General features: G+C 46.2%; 1 protein-coding gene across 3 annotated transcripts in view; it reads right to left on the bottom strand.

Moving 5' to 3' along the window:
* ARHGEF26 (Rho guanine nucleotide exchange factor 26) overlaps positions 1 to 13,973 on the bottom strand; it is a 445,885-nt gene extending 431,912 nt beyond the window's left edge. For 2 of the 3 annotated variants that reach the window (XM_029615040.1, XM_029615041.1), the window contains exons 1-2: positions 12,311 to 13,971; positions 10,399 to 10,438 (exon numbers count right to left, since the gene is read on the bottom strand). In XM_029615040.1, the coding sequence (XP_029470900.1) occupies positions 10,399 to 10,438; positions 12,311 to 13,372 (1,102 nt within the window). In that variant the 5' untranslated portion in view covers positions 13,373 to 13,971. Of the gene's footprint in view, positions 1 to 10,398; positions 10,439 to 12,310 lie in introns of all 3 variants that reach the window. The other variant, XM_029615042.1, reaches the window with a different exon arrangement.
* Positions 13,974 to 17,759: the final 3,786 nt, after the last annotated feature.

The following is a 17,759-nucleotide window of genomic DNA, read 5'->3' as shown; positions in this document are numbered from 1 at the left end:
GGCGAACAAAGACTGAACAGGCGTGGTAATCAGATTTTGCCAGTTTATTTTAACTTCGTCCGAGGGCGATGCAAATCCGGAGCCGCCAATAATTAAAATAGATCGAGCACACAGAGCTATGCGCTCAGTGGGGGCTAACATTCCTCGGGACATAGTGGTATGTTTCCACGAATATACGCTGAAAGAGAAAATCGCTAACTTGGCGAGGAAACAGGCACGCTGGTCTTGGGAAGGCCAGGAGGTCTCGATTTATGCGGATCTTTCACAGGCGACTCTGCGAAATCGCTTCGAGCTGCGGGAACTAACTCTCTTTTTGCGCAAAGAAAACATTAAATATCGTTGGCTTCACCCGTTTGGACTCACCTTTACATGGGAAGGCAAATCAGCGCAGATCAAATCCATCCATGAGGCGGCGGCCATTTTGAAAAGCAAGGGCTTCACTCCGGTGTTGCCGCCAAGGCAAAGGAAATCGACCGTGCCGATATCTTCCACAAGATGGCAGCGGGTGGGATCCCGCAGCAACAGACTGAAGAGAAACTCGGACTCCAACTCGCAATCGTCGAGCATGACCTGATATTTTCTGCACATCTGTTTTTCACGTGGGGCAGATTGTGTCCTGCTCTATAAGTTAAGTCAGCAAGTTATGCCTAATGGTATGAATCCGTTGTTTATGGAGCATGTTCATGTTTTCTTGTTACAGAGATTCAATTGATATTGCTTATTTTCCAGCTAATTGTACTATCTTTTTATATATATATGTGATACTTCAATATAAAGTTAATCGGGTGTTGGGGAGTGGTAGGATAGCTTACAAGTTTCCTCCAGAGTACTTGGTGTATCGATCTGCAAGGAGGTATTGGCAGATCAAACGGGAGGGGAGGGGAGGGGAGTGGGAACATACATTTCTGGATGAGGAGCTGTGTAGCGAGAGGGGGACATATTTTCAGTTTTCAGGTACTGGGGGTTTTGGGAAGTGCTACAAATGGAATATTGGTATTTTTTCAGGATTATCTACAAACGATCATATGGTGTGGCATGCGGGGGAGGTCTCTTACTGATATGCAGCGTTGGGGTGGGGAATTCACATTTTATGCATAATTATGGCGTCGCTTAGATTTGGTTCCATTAATGTAAAGGGGCTGAGTACTCCATTTAAAAGACGATTGTTATTTAAAGAATTGACACACCAAAAATTGGATATTGTGTTCTTACAAGAGACACATATGAAGGCACGATATGAACACTTAATGAAGTCCAGGGCTTATGGCACTCAATATTATACACCTAGAGCCAAAGAAACTAAATATACGGGAGTAGGGATTCTTTTTGCCTCTCACTTGGTCTTTACGTGTCAAAAATGTATTAAGGATCCTGCAGGGAGATACTTACTGCTGGTGATTCTGGTTGATGGTCAGGCATATACGCACCCAATACTGAGCAAGGTACCTTTTTGGAGCAGTTATCGGAGGTACTCATGCTCCATCATAGTGGAAAAGTGATCGTAGGGGGGGGATTTCAATCTAGTTTGGAACCCCAAATTAGATGCATCTAAAGGATATGTCTCGACGCCCCATACACACAGGCGTCGACTAAAAGATTTTATGGACACTTGGCAACTAGTGGACGTGTGGAGGGTGCGATGCCCACAAACCAGGTCATATACCTTTTATTCGCCAGTACATAAATCACAGTCACGCATTGATTATTTTTTAATTGACCAAGGGCTCTTTAATACCACCAGTCGAGCGGACATAACTCCTATCGCATGGTCGGATCATGCGGTGCCTAGTATTGATTTAACCTTTGTTGACTATGATCCAGGAATTAGATTCTGGCGGTTAAATGATTCTTTATTGTCGGATAAAGACTTTTCTCAGATTATTATTAATCACATTAAGGACTTTTTCCTTAGGAATGACACTGGAGAGCAGTCACCCTCCGTAGTATGGGAGTCTTTTAAAGCATACATAAGAGGACTTTTTATATCCAGGGGCTCTTATGTAAAGAAAAAACGTGGCCAAAAGGCCGTGGAATTGAGAAATCTAATTGACGAACTGGGTCGTAAACATCACGAAACAGGAAGCACTAAAATTTTAGCTCAACTTAATAGTGCAAGGGAAGATTTGTTACGATTGGAATCTCAGAATATGGCTCATTGGATGCAGTTAGCAAAGCAGTCTTACTTTGAGGGGGGAAACAAGGCGGGGAAAATGTTAGCCAATAAACTAAAGAAAATACAATATCAAAGTATGATATCTAAAATTAAGGGAGACGGGGAGGCCATGTTAACAACGAATACGGATATCCGCACTAGGTTTTTGGACTTCTATGAGAAATTATATAGCTCTAATAAAAATATTCGGGATACCCACATAGAACAGTATCTTGGTGCTGTAGCCTTGCCTAGGTTCACTGACGATGAGAGCAGGGAACTGGAGGCGGAGATCACTACTCCAGAAATATTATCATCCAAACGCTAAAGGTGGAGAAGTCCCCAGGACCTGATGGATTAACTGCGAAATTTTATAAACAATTTGGTCCCTATATAGTGGCGCACCTTCAGAAAGTATATAATGATTTGAGACAGGGAGGAAAATTGGCAGGGGAGGCTAATATGGCTGGCATCACCATACTGCCCAAACCGGGTAGGGATCCCACGCTGTGTGGATCCTACCGTCCCATCTCCTTAATCAATCTTGATTTAAAAATTATTGCCAAGATACTAGCGGGACGCATAAACAAGTATATTGCACGACTGATACACCAAGATCAGGCAGGGTTTATTCCTGGAAGACAGGCTGGGGATAATATTCGTAAACTCCTTAACCTTATCTGGATAGCGCATAATAATAAAGAAGAATCCCTCTTTTTATCAATAGATGCCGAAAAGGCATTTGACATGGTGCACTGGCCATTTTTATTTAGGGTATTAGAGAACATGGGATTTGGGTCCTATTTTTGCACCTGGTTAAGACAATTATATGATACACCCAAGGCATGCTTGAAAATCAATGGGGGTTACTCAAAGGCTTTCATAGTAGAAAGAGGAACGAGGCAGGGGTGTCCGCTATCCCCCACATTGTTTGCCCTGTTTTTAGAACCCCTGGCCATAAATATTCGTAGCAAAAGCCACATAAAGGGCTTTCTGATAGGGAAGGAATCTTATAAGATGTGTCTTTTTGCTGATGATATCATGTTTACGCTCCAGAATATGGATCAGTCTCTCACAGGTGTAGAAACTGAGATTCAGCAATTTAGTGAGGCCTCAGGGTTCAAAGTAAATTGGGAGAAGTCTGAGATTCTTAATATTTTCTGTTCTCCAGACACAGTTACAAAACTACGAACCAAACATCCCTTCCGGTGGGCGGCTCATAAAATTAAATACTTAGGTATCTATCTATCCCAGAACCCGAGAAACTTGTTCTCCCTGAATTATATTCCATTGGCTTCTAAAATATTTAGAGATCTTGACATTTGGTCGAGGTTACCGCTCTCATGGCTTGGACGTATAGCAACAATTAAGATGAATATCCTTCCTAAATTTCTTTATTTATTTCAAACAATACCCATCTCAATTCCCACCAAAAATATACAGCACTGGCAAAGGAAAATCTTCAGTTTCATATGGCGGCATAGACCACCAAGAGTCAGTAGGACAATACTCTATCTGCCCAAAGTGGAAGGGGGCTTGGGGGTCCCAAATCTGCATTGGTATCTTGTGGCCGCACAACTACGGCCCTTGATAGTATGGCACGATACTAGGGAGCAGAAGCATTGGGCACAAATTGAACAACATTACTTAAACAACATGCCACTTGTCGCTCTCCCATGGCAACCTAGAAAAACTTGGAGGGACTGCATAAATATGCTACCTACGACTAGAGGGTCGATGCAATATTGGGATAAGTGGAAGGAGAAACTCACTGGGAAAAAAATGTATTATCATTTAACACATCTCTTCCACAATAGGGATTTCCTGCCAAGCAATGCGCTTCGCTCCTATGAATCCTGGAAAGATAGGGGTATATTTAGATTGGATTATATATGGAGAGAGAATGACTTTGTTCCCTTTTCGGTACTCTGTAAGGAAGTGGGGCTGGAAGGTAAGGAGACTGGCCTATAACCAGATTACCCATTTTTATCGAAGTTTGAGAGTTCGAGGGTTTTTGGCTAAGGGTAAATCTCTCTTTGGGGGTATTGTTCAAATCCTGCGATACACAGTAAATTAATTACTAAAATCTATGAGTTATTGAACAAACCTCTGGCTATACCACCGTCCTATAAAAGGCAATGGGCAAGGGATTTACAGTGTGAATTAGAGCCCGACACTTGGGCTAACATATATGTACATATCAGTAAAGCATCTGTATCCTATACAATTGTTGAAAACGGATATAAGATGCTGTACCGTTGGTATTACACCCCAGAGCGTCTCTTTCGGATGGCAATTCTGGGTTCGCCCCTGTGTTGGAGAGGATGCAAAGGCACGGGATCTTTTATGCATATGTGGTGGTCTGGAGCATGTATTTCCCTGTTGTGGTCGGATATACAAACATTACTATATCAGATTTTGTTGGTTCCTGTGAACTTTTCCATGGATTATGCCTTACTTCATAACGTTGAGGGAGCTACGGGATCAATGGCACACCCTTTATGTATACAGTTTTGCATTGCAGTACGTTTAGAAATAGCACGGACATGGAAATCTCCCACTGGACCGAACATTCAGGATGTGCTTAAGAGGCTGGACTTTGTGTGTACAATGAGTAAGCTCACAGCAGCTAAAAGACAAAAGCTACATGTCTTCTCTAAAACATGGGACGACTACTTGAAGTGGCGAAGACTGTATAAGGGAAAACCCTAGGGCTGTGGGTAGCCCTCCTGGACAGACACTTACACTTGTGAAGATCTGTAGAAAACCACATTGTTTTCATCTTTGACTAAGCAATGTTGTACCTGATGCCAATTTCTATTGCATGGTAATTCAACAGCGACCGAGTACTAAGTACTCTGTATTTTGTAATGTAATGTTTACCACTCTGAGGGGGGGGGGGAAGGGGGGGGGAAATTGGAAGGGGATGAAGGTATATACTGGTAATGACATTTTGTTGTGTTATTGTAATGGTTTGATATGTTCAGTTTGGTTATTGCCAATAAAAATTGTAAATTACAAAAAAAAAGAAGAAAACTGAATTCAGATGGCCTAATTCAAAGAGATTTTTTTTTCCTCTGTGTATACATACAGGGGAAAAAGTCTTTATGGAATAAGACCCAGATACTTGAAATGAATTAATATATTTTAACATGGTTAATCAGGATAAAATGGATCTTTCACAGCTTTTGTTTTACTCCCCAATGTTAGGGTCTAACTTAGGAGTTACCAACCAGGAAAGAGATCTAGGCATCCTAGTGGTTAATACATTGAAATCATCGACTCAGTGTGCTGCGGCAGTCAAAAAAGCAAACTGAATGTTAGGAATTATTAGGAAGGAAATGGCAAAATGGTGGATGTCCTAATGCCTCTGTATCAATCCATGGAGAGACTGCACCTTGTATACTGTGTGCAATTCTGGTTGCCACATCTCAAAAAATCTGCACTGGAAAAAGTGCAGAGCAGGGTAACCAAAATGATAAGGGACATGGAACGGCTCTCCTATGAGGAAAGGCTAAAGAAGTCAGGGCTGTTCAGTTTGGAGAAGAGATGACTGAGGGGGGATGTGATAGAGGTCTACAAAATCATGAAAGGACTTGAACAGGTTAATGTAAATTGGTTATTTACTCTCTCAGATAATAGAAGGATTAGGGGCACTCCATGAAGTCAGCAAGTAGCTCATTTAAAACAAATCAAAGAAAATTCTTTTTCACTCAGTGCATAGTTAATCTCTGCAATTCATTGTCAGAGGATGTGGTTACAGCAGTTAGTATAACTGGGTTTAAAAAAGGTTTGGATAAGTTCCTAGAGAAAAAATCCATAAACTTATTTATCAATAAGAAATAGTAGCTCGAGATCTATTTAATGTTTGGGTACTTGGCAGGGACTTGTGACTTGGATTGACCACTGTTGAAAACAAGATGCCGGGCTTGATGGACCCTTGGTCTGACACAGTATGACATATCTTATGATCTTAATCTTTTGAACCTCACTAGAATCATGTTCCCACTAGTGGTCATGCCTTTTCTAACACTACAGCAGGGGTTCTGCAATCTGAGGCTCCCAAACCGAATGGGTCTTTTCTATCTCTTCCCTCCCAATCCTGGCAGCTGCACATCTGATACTGCTTTCCTGTAAAACATATGCTGCCTGCAGTCTTATGCTGCAATTGAAAGTGCCACAAGATTAGCCAGTGTTTGATGGGGCACCACGGAGTGTCCATCTGCAACTTCTGATACTGCTTCCACCCTGAAGAACAGTTGATCAAAGCAGTAAGAACAGCAGTACCAGCTGGGGCTAAAATAATCAGATTTTACCCTGAGGTGATACAAGGGGGCTGGAAAAACCTCAGATGTAATTTGAGAGCGGTGGGCTTGAGGAGCTAAAAATCTTAGTTTAAGTTAGGTGCTAGGGGAAATGGACTGGGACTGAATGAGCCAGGGCTGTGAGCGGCAAAGAGTGCTTGCAATGGTGCTATAAAGTTGTGAGTGCTGGGCCTGTGCACTAAGACAGTAAACTTTCAAACCCGCGCGCGGGCGTCCATGTACACATGGTTCCCGGCGCACATAATACCGATTTTATAACATGCGAGCATGTTATAAAATTGGCTACACGCACACACATGCACGCATGATTTTATATCAGTGCGCACATGTGCCAAATCGCATATGTAAGGGGGGAATTTTATAACATGCGCGCAGCAATGTAATGGGCCCTAATCCCAGATCCCTCCCAGTCCGCTCCAATAAAGGAGTGGACTGGGAGGGAACTTCCTAAACCCCTTAGTTAACAACATGCCTCCCTTTTCCCCTACTAACCCCAACCCCTAAAACCCCGCTACTTTAGCTGTTTTTGTTTTACAACTTACAAAATCTCCGGATCAGCAGCAGGTTACATGGGCCGGTGGGATCCCAGCACATGCTTCAGTGGGACAGTGCCTAATGGTGCTGTCCAAGCTCACCCATGGTCCACCCAGACCCCGCCTCCGGACCACCCCTTTTTCTATCGCCCTTTCTTCTGTGCGTACTGGGAAATACCCGTGTGGCCGTGGGCGTTTGAAGATCCCAGCCACGCATGTATCTCCCAGCTTTCATGCTGGCACAGCTTTTAAAATTTATCCTAAAGAGTAATGGGACTGTAAAAGCTGGAGTTGTGGTAGAAGAGTACTGGGACTTTGTAAAAAAAAAAAAATAGAAGGGATTTATTGTGAAAGGAATCTACCTTATAAATGGCCTGTGACCGACGGCCCGCAAATGCGCAGTAGAGCGCAGCTCTACTGCGCATGTGCGGGCAAGGATGTCGATCAGAAAAAAAAAATGGCGGTGGGGCCGCAGGAGCGGGAGGAGAAGCAGCGGCGCCGCGCGCGCGCGCGGTGCCGCTGCTTCTCCTCCCCAGATCTGCCGGCAAATCTCGGGGGGGGGGGTGTCACTCCCGCGCCCCCCCCCACCGAGATCTGCCGGCAGATCTCGGGGGGGGGTGTCACTCCCGCGCCCCCCCCCCGAGATCTGCCGGCAGGAGCGGGAGGAGAAGTAGCGGCACCGCGCGCGCGCGGTGCCGCTACTTCTCCTCCCCAGATCTGCCGGCAGATCTCGGGGGGGTCACTGCCGCGCGCGCGGGAGTGACCCCCCCGAGATCTGCCGGCAGGAGCGGGAGGAGTTAATGGAGCCGGGTGAGGGTTGCGGGAAGTCGCGCTTACGGCGCCGGGAGGAAATGGAGGTGGGTGAAGGGAGGGAGGGAGGGAGAGGGGGACTGAGTGAGTGGGAGGGAGAGGGGGAGTGAGTGGGAGGGAGGGAGGGAGGGAGAGGGGGGACTGAGTGAGAGGAGAGGGAGGGTGGAGAGGAGTGGGTGGGGGAGGGGGGTGGTGAAGAGTGAGGGGAGAGAGAATGAGGGGGAGGTAAGAGACAGAGGGATGTAGCCCGTTTTAACGGGCTTTACGGCTTGTTTTATATACCACATCAGTCATACTTAGTTTGTCGTGTGTGATATATGTATTAGGGTTTGTGTATCTACATTAAGGGGACAGTAATTAAACTGCAGGCAGTTTTGACTCAGGATTTGAACCAATAAAAAAAAAAAAAACTTTGCACACAGATTTGTGACTACTTTTTCAGGCCGTACTATTTAGTTGACTCCCCTGTCCTGATCCCAAGACCTCTTCATAGGACAGTAACTTTCAAAGCAGTGCACAAGCGCACATGTACACACATTCGTCGGCCCACACCCAGGGATATGGCCATTTGATAACGTAAACATATATGCGTACATTATAAAAACAGCCTGGCCGCGCACATATGTGTGCCAAATTTTAAGTGGGTGCATGCATGTGTGTGCAAATCCCACTTCTACCATGTAAATTGGGGGATTTTAAAAGGGGTGCATGCCAACGCCATTCCTAGTTTTACCAGTTCGCCCATTTAAGAGATAGGTCCTCCAAACCCCCCTAGTTTAATAGCCTTCCCAGTTAGCCCCGACCCTTAAAACCCTGCAGCTTTGCCTAGTTTTCTATAAATTTTATCTTACATATCGCCCATAGCAGAAGTAAAGTTACTTGGCAGCGGGCCTTGATGCGAGCCGGGACACCAAAACGCCCAGACAACTCCCACACCCCTTTCTGAAAACTTTCAAGATGTGCGCGCTGCAGGAGATATGCGAGTATCTTGGCAGTTTTTAAAATCCACTCAGTGCGCATAAGCCCAACTTATTCACGCATCCCCTAATTAATGCGGACGCCAGACTTTTAAAATTCACCTTTGTGTGTGTGAAAATATGTACACTGGAGGGAAAAGATGCGTTCCCATTACCCGCATAGAGGGGGAGCAAATCTTTAAAAGCCCATTTCTGCGGGTAGAACACTTCTACTGGCAGAAATGTCCTCTAGAAGGGTAATTTTCAAAGTTGAGAAAGTACTGCACAGCTCTTCCAGAAATTTTCAAAATGAAAGCATGTGCAATGCTGCAAGAATTTACACCTGCTCCTGCCATGGTAGAACTTGTGTGGGTGTGGAGATTTACATGCACACTTTTTAAAAATCAAAAGCATACATGCAATTTGAAACCCCACCCACAAAAAGCCTCTTTTTTTGCCTTCACAGAAATTGGGTTATGTGCATACTTTTTGCATGCAAAAACTAGCAAGTTTTCTAATGAGCCATTTACATACACATAAATGGCTTTGAAAATTATCCCCTCTATGTGGCCATATATCATGTGTATATGTGAGGGACGTATTAATATTCAGGTATATGATGTGGCTCAACATATTCTGATCAAATACAAAAATCAAAAAATGGCTTTTCTTCTTTGAAAGGTTGCAGAGTGGAGAGAAATGTTCTAGTGATTAGAACAATGGGCTGCAAATCCAAATAAGGGAAACCCAGGGTTCAAATTCCACATCCTCCACTGCCATGCTTTGTGACCTTTGTCACTTTTTCTTTCATTGCCTTTGCAAGCTCTTTTAGGCAGTGACTTATTATACCTAAGTTTAAAAAAATGGAAAAGGAGTCTAGAAATACAAAGTTATTATAGCTTTGCTATGCTCTGCCAATTGTCATAATTTGACAGACAGAATGAACATTTGAGGGAAGAAGCATGCACTAAAGTCATGAAGAACAAAGTCATTTTTATGTGCCGCTCACAGAAAATGTTTGATTATTTTTGTTACTTGTCATTCTGCCATTCTTTTTGAGATTTCCATAGAACTGAATTTACAATCTTTCCCGCTACTAGAAAAATATGTTTTCAACTGAGGTCTAAAACATTAGTATACAGTACGTCACCTGAGTTCTGGGTTCAATGAAACTAAAAAAACATGCTATACTATATTATTTCACTGTTAACTCAGTCTCTGATGGTATGTAGTGAACAAAAAAATAGCTATGTAAATGAGATTTGCTGATCATGTTTTCAGAGACTGGGGGCAAATTAACTAATACTAGCTGGCATGACAGAGGACAAGAGAGAAAGAGAGGAAAGCATAGAATTCTCTGAGATGAGAAAAGCATAAAATTCATGGTCAAGACCTGGAAACATGGGAGAAAGAAGAAAGAGCTGAGCACAAAACTGACCCACCATAGCAACCAGCCTTTGTATCAAAGATGGCTCCGAGTGTTGATGTATATTCAGTGTGATCTCCCATGCAATCAAACTCATGTGTTTCCAGATCTATATCCCTTCAACTAGATTGGAAAACTGGAGGATCTTTAAACTGAGGCTAATGATGTAACAGATCCTTTGAGAATTCATGCTTACCTTCCCCATCAAAGGTTCCTTGTCCTCGCATCATTTTCCTCTTTTAATACATTTGCAAGACATAAAAAAAGAAACAAGGACAGAAATGTGAGTCTACAAAACACACTGTATTTCTGTTTTTATTATGCAGTGACTTTATATGCTTTTGTGTGCTGTAGGCTGCCTTGAGGTAACAAAGATGGGCAATATAAAATGTGACAAATAAAAAAAAAAACCTGCATTGTTAAAGACATTTTCTAACATCATGTTTCTGTCAGAAAGTTCTGTTTCTCAGCTTCCAAGCTCTTGGTATTTACAATTTAGACAGCTATGTCTTTGTTGAAGACGTGACAGCAATACAGGCATTCCTTGAAAACAGCTCCACTAGGGAATTTTGTGAACTGACAGCACAGTTTACTGACAAAGAACTAGCTCATAAGCACATTAACCTTAACATTACCAGCTCCCTCTCATCCTTAAAATTAACATTCCACAAAGACTTATCTGCAAACACATTTCCTTGAGGCCAGAACAAACTCTTTACAAAAAAAAAAAAAAAGATTGTAACATCAGAACATGCTCATACTTAGAAGAATACATTTTGGACTGTCAAATCTACAGAGATAATACTTTGAGCAAAAAAATAATGAAAACAAGATTTCAGACCTAACTAGTTCCTTTCTTTCCTAGAAAGCCTACTTATGTTTTTTTCATCATTTTCAGACTCTCATGAGTTGTTTTTTTGGCTTCCTTGAGAACCTTCATATGGTTAATTATTCTACTTACAGCTGTTCCGCCTGGCCTGCAGTTCTTTGCACACAATTTCTAGTCACCCTGCCGAGCTTTATCTATCAACGTATTAACAGCACTGGGAGCCTGAGGCCTATAATGCAAATTAAGCCAACCAAAGACAATGAACATAGCAATTGGCAGTTCAAAGGAAATCTTTTTGGCTGACCCTTGGAGCATAATACTAAAGTACTTATATTATTCGGTTTCACAGAGCAAGGGAACTACTAAAAAGAGGATAAAATAAGAAAGTGGTGGGATAACATAATTATGCTTGTGATATATATAAAACATAGTGCACTTAGTGCAATCTTTTTACCTATCACATTTGTTCTAGAATGGCAAACTCAGTGGCTTTTAAGCTGGTACTGTCACTGTATTTTAACTAGGCCTGACTAAATGTTTTCGGTATTGTTTTGCACTTTTTTTTAAACTTGTTTTGACAGATGCACAGCCCAAGAAAAAATTTTTTAACAGGGTTATCTTTTAATAAAAATAAATTTCCAACCACATTTTCTGTCCCCAGTTCCAGGCCAAATGCAGTACTAGGGCTGAAGTACCAATTTTTTTTTTTCTTTTTGCTTGCTGCACCTGTGGGGAAGTGCTCAGCACACATAGCCAACCTTATTTATAAACATTTCTATTGGTCATTCAGGAATGGACAAAGGAATGTACTGCCTAAATTTCTTATGAATACACCTTCAGGGAGCAAGGAAGATTTTTTTCTTTATTTTGTAGTTATAATTTGGTTTCTTAGGGATTCTGGTTTCCTTTTGTGTTTCAAAGTAAGAGGAAAAAAAAGAGGTGTCAATCAAATGTCAACAATTTCTCATTTTTTAGAGAAGACTTTACAAAAGACATGACAGTTTCCTGGATCCTATCAGGATCTTGAATTCCGACCATGTGCTATGATTTCCTTCAGGATTTTGTATTATTGTGATTAAAGATTTCAACATCTGCATATCTAAGGTACAGATCTGGGCATTTTCTTAACGGCAGGCAATGTGTTCTAACTAGCAAATAAATATAAACAACTAGTTTGAAGGATGAAAAAGTTTCAAGTCAGAAATGTCTTTTCCTGAAAATCTATGGGGTCAATATTGCAAAAACACGGATTGAGTAGTTACTTGGGTATATTTCTTACCTTTATCCTTACCAAACTGGAAAACTTCTCCTTGTCTTCCACCACTGCTTTGAGGATAGGTTGGGACATTCTGTTGCTCTTTTTAGCGTTGGAAGAGGCATCGAAGTCAACGCCACTCACGACCGCCCTGCGATAGGAGGTGGACCTCAGCCCCCTGCGCAGGGTGCCAGGGCTGTCCAGCTCGGGCTCCGGGTCGCCCTCGCCCTTCACCCGGGCCGCCACGGGAAAAGCGCCGGGCTCCGTCAGGCTCCTCGCCTTCAGGCCCCTCTTGGACTCCGCGCTGAAGCTACTCGGCTGGTGGACTCTGCTGGTTATTTTGACTCCGGAAGCCAGACCCACAGGGATGATCTGCTGTTTGCCCACCTTGAGCGCCACAGGGCTGTTGGTGCTCAGCACGATGGACTGGTTCTGGGCGAGCTGCTCCGGGTCGGAAGGCAGCCTCTGGAGAGGAGCTCGGTGCTCCGGGGAAGAGGGCGAAGAGCTAGGGGGAGAGAGGTCCGGGGGGCCCCACGACACGGGGGAAAAGGAGGAGCAGTTATCGGCGGAACGCGCCTCCTCCTCCCCGCCACCGTTACAACAAAACCCGGATCCTGAACTCAAAGCACCCGGTTCCGATGCGAGAGCGGCAGGAGCCGCGTTCCGGTCCGGAGGGGTCCCGCCCGCGGCGAAGCTGATCGAGGAGTTGCAAGCCACTTTCAGTAGCGGGGGAGACCGGTGAATCCGTTTTGGCCAGCCGGCCTGGCTCGCCGGAGCCGGTTTCCCGTTCGGCATCGGCCGCAGACTGGAGCCGGGGTAGGCTGGGGACACGCTCTCCGGGAAGGGGCCCACTTTCTCGGCGGGCTGGCTCACCGTAAACGTGCACCTGTCTTCCAGAGGGAAATCCGTGACTAACACGCCGCTGGGGCTCTGGTAGGACTGGGGTCGGGGTCTTGGGGTGCCCAGACAGTGACCCGGCTTCTCTCCTAGCCTCGGTGCGGGCGGGGGGGTCGATTTCCTCTTCCACAACGGAGCGATTCGGATATGGTTACGGTGGGTAAAATCCACTTCGCTTTCGCTCTCCATCGCTCCTTAAGGATGGGAGAGGGGGAACTAATCCCTAAGGACGGGGAGAGGGGGCTGTTCCCAAAAACTTTGTCCGCACCGGTAGTAGCTGAATCCGGCAGTGAGGGCTCTGCTCCTGCTGCCCAATAAGCTGCAAACTCCCGCCGGAAAGTGGAGCCCACAGATCAAATCCTCTCTGCAGCCACGGTTGGAGCGGCATCCGTTCCCAGCATCCGCGCGCGCCTCCTCTCACCTCCACCTGCTGGAATCTGCTCCCGCCGGCAGCGCCGCGAGGGACGCACGCAGTCTCTGCACCTTCTCGGTGCTCCCCCCACGCAGGTGGGTGCTAGAGGCGGGGAGGATTTTCCCGCACGGGCTCCAGGGCAGCCGCAGCGCGCACGCTCTCTGTTGCCCCAGGACAGCCGGGCACAGACCTCCGGGAAGAAAAAAAGTTGCGAAGTCCGGTTTTCAAGTTAACCCGTACCGCGAAATGAAAGCAATGCGAAGGGAGGCGACGCAGAAACCTTCTCCCGCCCTCTCCGCGCGGACTCTGCCCTCCCTTGTCAGCCGGGACAAGCACCGCTCTTCCCGGCCCTCCTCTCCAGATCCCCCGTTCTCCAACGCCCAGCTGAAGCAACCACGCCTCCCCGTGGTCGCTGCGAGCCCTGCAGCCTGTGCCTAGTGCTACCGGGGCGCAGTTTTACCACCCCAAGCCTCTCTGTACGTTTAGGGGTAGATTTACAAACAGCGCGAATTGGCGTACTTTTGCTGGCGCATCAGGCGCAAGCAAAAGTACGCGGGATTTTAGTAGATACGCGCGTATCCGCTAAAATCCTGGATCGGCGCGCGCAAGGCTATCGATTCTGTATAGCCGGCGCGCGCCGAGCCGCGCAGCCTACCCCCGTTCCCTCCGAGGCCGCTCCGAAATCGGAGCGGCCTCGGAGGGAACTTTCTTTTGCCCTCCCCTCACCTTCCCCTCCCTTCCCCTACCTAACCCACCTGCCCGGCCCTGTCTAAACCCCCCCCCCTTACCTTTGTTGGGGGATTTACGCCTCCCAGAGGGAGGCGTAAATCCCCCCAGAGGGAGGCCTCTAGCGCGCCGGGATGCGACCTGGGGGCGGGTAAGGAGGGCGCGGCCATGCCCCCGGACCGCCCCAGGCCGTAACCACGCCCCGGGCCCGCCCCCAAAATGCTGCCGACACGCCCCCAAAACGCCGCACCTACCAGGCCCGCCCCCCGACACGCCCCCCTCGCCAAACCCCGGGACTTACGCGAGTCCCGGGGTCTGCGCACGCCGGTAGGCCTATTGGGGTAGATTTTCAGACGAGCGCGAACAGCCTACTTTTGTTTGCGCTCCAGGCGCAAACAAAAGTACGCTGGATTTTAGTAGATACGCGCGTAGTCGCGCGTATCGGCTAAAATCCTGGATCGGCGCGCGCAAGGCTATCGATTTCGTATAGCCTGCGCGCGCCAAGCCGCGCAGCCTACCCCCGTTCCCTCCTAGGCCGCTCCGAAATCGGAGCGGCCTAGAAGGGAACTTTCCTTTGCCCTCCCCTCACCTTCCCCTCCCTTCCCCTACCTAACCCACCCGCCCGGCCCTGTCTAAACCCCCATCCTACCTTTGTCGGGGGATTTACGCCTCCCGGAGGGAGGCGTAAATCCCCGCGCGCCAGCGGGCCTCCTGCGCGCCGGGCCGCGACCTGGGGGCGGGTACGGAGGGCGCGGCCACGCCCCCGGGCCGTAGCCACGCCCCCGTACCCGCCCCCAAAACGCTGCCGACACGCCCCCGCAACGCCGCGCGCTCCGGCCCCGCCCCCGACACGCCTCCCGACACGCCCACTCCGAAAACCCCGGGACTTACGCGAGTCCCGGGGTTCTGCGCGCGCCGGTGAGCCTATGTAAAATAGGCTCACCGGCGCGCAGGGCCCTGCTCGCGTAAATCCGCCCGGTTTTGGGCGGATTTACGCGAGCAGGGCTCTGAAAATCCGCCCCATTGAACATAGGCGCACCGGCGCGCAGGGCCCTGCTCCCCTAAATCCGCCCGGATTTGGGCGGATTTAGGCGAGCAGGGCTCTTAAAATCCGCCCCACATTATTTAGGGAGGAAGAGTTTTTTTTTTATCTCAGTCGAATCCGAGTTTAGCCGAAAGAAGGTGTTTTTGTTGTTGTTTTATCGGTTTTAGGCCTGGATTTATCAAAATGCACTAAATATCACATGTCATAGGGAAAAGGGTGTGTTTTATGGTAATAGGCAGTTTCGATATGTGTCAGAAGGACCATGTCCACTGGGGGGGGGAGGGGAGAGAGAACGAGAGAGCCTAGCCGTAATGCCCTCACACTAAATAGGTATTTATATCTCTATGGGAGGCCCACCTAGTCACTTGAGGTGAGGTTAAGGTATTAGTGTAGGGGTTAGGGGCCACTTTGACATTCAAAGTGAGACTTACCAACAGAACAGTGCTCTCTTGTGAAGATTTGATGACCTTGGGAGTGAGGAAACTCACCCAAAGATGAGATTTGTGCAATGTTCTCTCAACCTAGCTTGATGGACTCTCTACCCCCCCCCCGCCCCCCCCCCAGTGCTTTTGCACGGCACTTTGATAATCCTAAAATAATTTGCCGGCTTGTGAAAGGCTGGTATGTAACAAGTGAACTTGCTGTTTTAGAAAGTTTTTCCCAGCACTGATCCTTTCTATATTTTCCTGATAAATGTTCATCTCAAGCAAAAACTTACTTCTGCGAGTACTGCAGAGCCTTTAAACTAGTTGAAATTCTTTCACTGTTTGCCAAAACAAAAAACAAAAAAAAACAGTTGGAAAAGGGACTCCCATCATTTCTTTCCATTTATACATGAAATAAAGATTCCACTTGGCATTTTTTACACTAGAATTACATCAGTTTTGAAAAGCATGGATATAAAGAAGTTCCAAGAAATAGTGTTTGTTTTGGTACATACTGTATCTTGTTGGGGGCAGGGACCAGGGGAAGACATAACAGAAAATAAAACAACAACCAAAGTTGCTGGACTGGTTCCCTGGTGACAAAAGCACAGATGGACACTACAAAATGTAGAGCTGCTGCTTCTGCTAAGTGCAAAGTTGATCTGTAATGTGAAATTAGTAAACTGAGTGATGAATCCCTGTGGAGCTCGGGGAAGAATGTGGTTTGAAATTGGCCCTGCAAACTGTTTCAGAAAGAGACGTGTCACTATGAACTGCTGCTTCCAAGCTGCCCTGTATCGCTCGGCACGCCCTCATTTGCCCTCTGTGTCTCATAGGAATACAATGGAAGTAACTGAATGCCAGTAACATACTTGCGCCAAACCCTGATTTCATCATTTCATAACTACAGAGACACTTTCCGTTGCTTGTTACCTCAACAGTGGTCTGGGGTCTGGAGCCAACTTTGCTGAACATTTTGTTCCAAATAATAAAACAACAATTGTCCTGTATTCAGTCCAGCGAGCAAATGCTTGCTTCCGTTGCTAGCTGGAATCCATGTAGTAGGGAAGAGCACACTGCTGTTGACGCTAAGGACGTATATAAGCACTATATGCCAGTCAGTGATGGATTAAGGGGGGGTAGGAGGTCGATGGAGCAGGCGCTCAGGGCCCAAGCCTAAAGGGGAGAGGGTCTATTCAAGGTTGGATTATGGATCAGGAAAATGGTGAAGGAGAGCAGGGATGGGATACCACCAGCATGCCAAGGCACTCTTAGTGCCAGCCTTTTGAATAAACCTGTATAAATTATACCTTGTTGATTGAAATACGACGAGTGAGATAATCAAATTTGCAGATGACACAAAATTGTTCAGAGTAGTTAAATCACAAACAGATTGTGATAAATTGCAGGAAGACCTTGTGAGACTGGAAAATTGGGCATCCAAATGGCAGATGAAATTTAATGTGGATAAGTGCAAGGTGATGCATATAGGGAAAAATAACCCATGCTATAATTACACAATGTTGGGTTCCATATTAGGTGCTACAACCCAAGAAAGAGATCTAGGTGTCATAGTGGATAACACATTGAAATCGTCGGTGCAGTGAATAAAACGGAAAATGTCATAATGCCTCTGTATCGCTCCATGGTGAGACCGCACCTTGAATACTGTGTACAATTCTGGTCGCCGCATCTCAAAAAAGATATAATTGCGATAGAGAAGGTACAGAGAAGGGCTACCAAAATGATAAGGGAATGGAACAACTCCCCTATGAGGAAAGACTAAAGAGGTTAGGACTTTTCAGCTTGGAGAAGAGACGACTGAGGGGGGATATGATAGAGGTGTTTAAAATCATGAGAGGTCTAGAACGGGTAGATGTGAATCGGTTATTTACTCTTTCGGATAGTAGAAAGACTAGGGGGCACTCCATGAAGTTAGCATGGGGCACATTTAAAACTAATCAGAGA

The sequence above is a fragment of the Rhinatrema bivittatum genome, chromosome 9 (genome assembly GCF_901001135.1).
Source record: "Rhinatrema bivittatum chromosome 9, aRhiBiv1.1, whole genome shotgun sequence".
Taxonomy (NCBI): Eukaryota; Metazoa; Chordata; class Amphibia; order Gymnophiona; family Rhinatrematidae; genus Rhinatrema; species Rhinatrema bivittatum.
Note: the sequence above shows the minus strand (reverse complement) of the source record. Positions and strands in the feature narration are given on the sequence as shown.